The 2,035-nt window shown below is 34.9% G+C and overlaps 1 protein-coding gene across 1 annotated transcript in view; it reads left to right on the top strand.

Annotated features, from left to right (window-relative positions):
* Positions 1-1,693: 1,693 nt before the first annotated feature.
* Positions 1,694-2,035, top strand: part of LOC111083248 (organic cation transporter protein-like) — a gene marked incomplete at both ends in the record, with an annotated part of 19,588 nt that continues 19,246 nt past the window's right edge. Inside the window, one exon of the mRNA XM_022379625.1 lies at positions 1,694-1,797. Within this exon, the coding sequence (XP_022235333.1) occupies positions 1,694-1,797 (104 nt within the window). The remainder of the gene's footprint in view (positions 1,798-2,035) is intronic.

The raw sequence follows: 2,035 nt of genomic DNA, 5'->3' as shown, positions 1-2,035 counted from the left end.
TACTCTTATCTGGATGAACAGTTCAATTTTACCAACCCTTGGTCTACTCTTATCTGGATGAACAGTTAAATTTTACCAATCCTTGGTCTACTCTTATCTGGATGAACAATTCAATTTTACCAACCTTTGATCTACTCTTATCTGGATGAACAGTTCAATTTTACCAATCCTTGGTCTACTCTTATCTGAATGAACAGTTCAATTTTACCAACCTTTGGTCTACTCTTATCTGAATGAACAGTTCAATTTTACCAATCCTTGGTGTACTCTTATCTGGATGAACAGTTCAATTTTACCAACCCTTGATCTACTCTTATCTGGATGAACACTTGAATTTTACCTTCAAGTTTTTATAACGAACACACAGCTCAAAAAGGGCGGATCGCGTTTTTGCGAAAACAAATCATGTATTCTTGAATTCATTATCCGGGCACACTGATAACTAGGTCACGTCGAACCATATTACGACTCGTTAAATTTCTTTAAAATAATAAATATTTTATTAAAATTCAGACACGTCATTTCCAATAATCTTTTGTGTACCGGGCGTGGCCCAGTGATTAGCATACTTGGATGCAGATTGAAAGGTTCAAGTTTACTCCTCAGAAGGCTTCTTGCTTTCAACTATGAGTGTGTAATGACAATGGACAATCTTCTCCTACTAACTACCAGCTACATTTACATTTAGAGCACTTACTCATAAGTTGTTGGTCAAGTTCAAAATACCAATACTATCCCAGTACCTGTATGTTGTGTTATTTTAACCTTAAAAGTAAATGCTTGGGCTACTTATTTAAAAGGTCAAGGCCACTTATCTAAAAGGTCAAGGCTACTTTTTAAAAGGTCAAGGCCACTTATATAAAAGGTCAAGGCTACTTATTTAAAAGGTCAAGGCCTCTTATCTAAAAGGTCACATCCACTTATTTTAAAGGTCAAGGCCTCATATCTAAGAGGTTACATCCACTTATTTAAAAGGTCAAGGCCACTTATATAAAAGGTCAAGCTACTTATTTAAAAGGTCAAGGCCACTTATCTAAAAGGTCACAGCTACTTATTTAAAAAGTCAAGGCCACTTACCTAAAAGGTCACAGCTACTTATTTAAAAGGTCAAGGCCTCTTATCTAAAAGGTCACATCCACTTATTTAAAAGGTCAAGGCCACTTATCTAAAAGGTCACAGCTACTTATTTAAAAGGTCAAGACCAGTTGTCTAAAAGGCCACATCCACTTATTTAAAAGGTCAATGCCAGTTATCTAAAAGGTCACATCCACTTATTTAAAAGGTCAAGGCCACTTATCTAAAAGATCACAGCTACTTATTTAAAAGGTCAAGACCAGTTGTCTAAAAGGTCACATCCACTTATTTAAAAGGTCAAGGCCACTTATCTAAAAGGTCAAGACCATTTATCTAAAAGGTCAAGGCCACTTATTTAAAAAGTCGCGGGCACTTATTGCAATTCTTTTTGTTTTTGACACGTGCAAATAAAAATGACGTTGTTCTTCTATTATCATAAATAGCAGAACGTTTTTTGTCATCAGATTATTTGTTTGAACATAGTCGTTTTAAAAAGGCAAAGATATATTTTTCTTCTTCTATCATGTCAGTAACATAGTTGACAAATATCTTATATTTATTTTATCATTAAATGTAGTGGACATATAGTGTATTAATGTGTTCTAATATCTTCTTTCAGTGGGACTTAGTATGTGATCAGAGCTGGCTCACAACCCTCACGATGACCTTGTTTCTTCTGGGTTGTTTATTTGGACAGTGTCTGTGTCTTCTTGTAGCACACAAGTAAGTATTACATTCAGTTCGAGTATCACACAAGTAACTACGTTCAGTGTGTGTATCCTAGTAACACACGGTAAATATTACACAGGCCAGCGATGATTTTATTGTCTTGAATATTTTAACATGTTCTACAGTAATTCCTGTATGCTGAATCCGAAAATGATATCCATTTTTCTCCATCACATACAGATTTTGCACAAAACGTCATAACGCAATACATAAAAGAAAGACCACAACACAT

The sequence above is a fragment of the Limulus polyphemus genome, unplaced genomic scaffold (genome assembly GCF_000517525.1).
Source record: "Limulus polyphemus unplaced genomic scaffold, Limulus_polyphemus-2.1.2 Scaffold8748, whole genome shotgun sequence".
NCBI classification, from domain to species: Eukaryota; Metazoa; Arthropoda; class Merostomata; order Xiphosura; family Limulidae; genus Limulus; species Limulus polyphemus.
The sequence above is the reverse complement of the archived record's forward strand: the minus strand, read 5'-3'. Positions and strand labels throughout refer to the sequence as shown.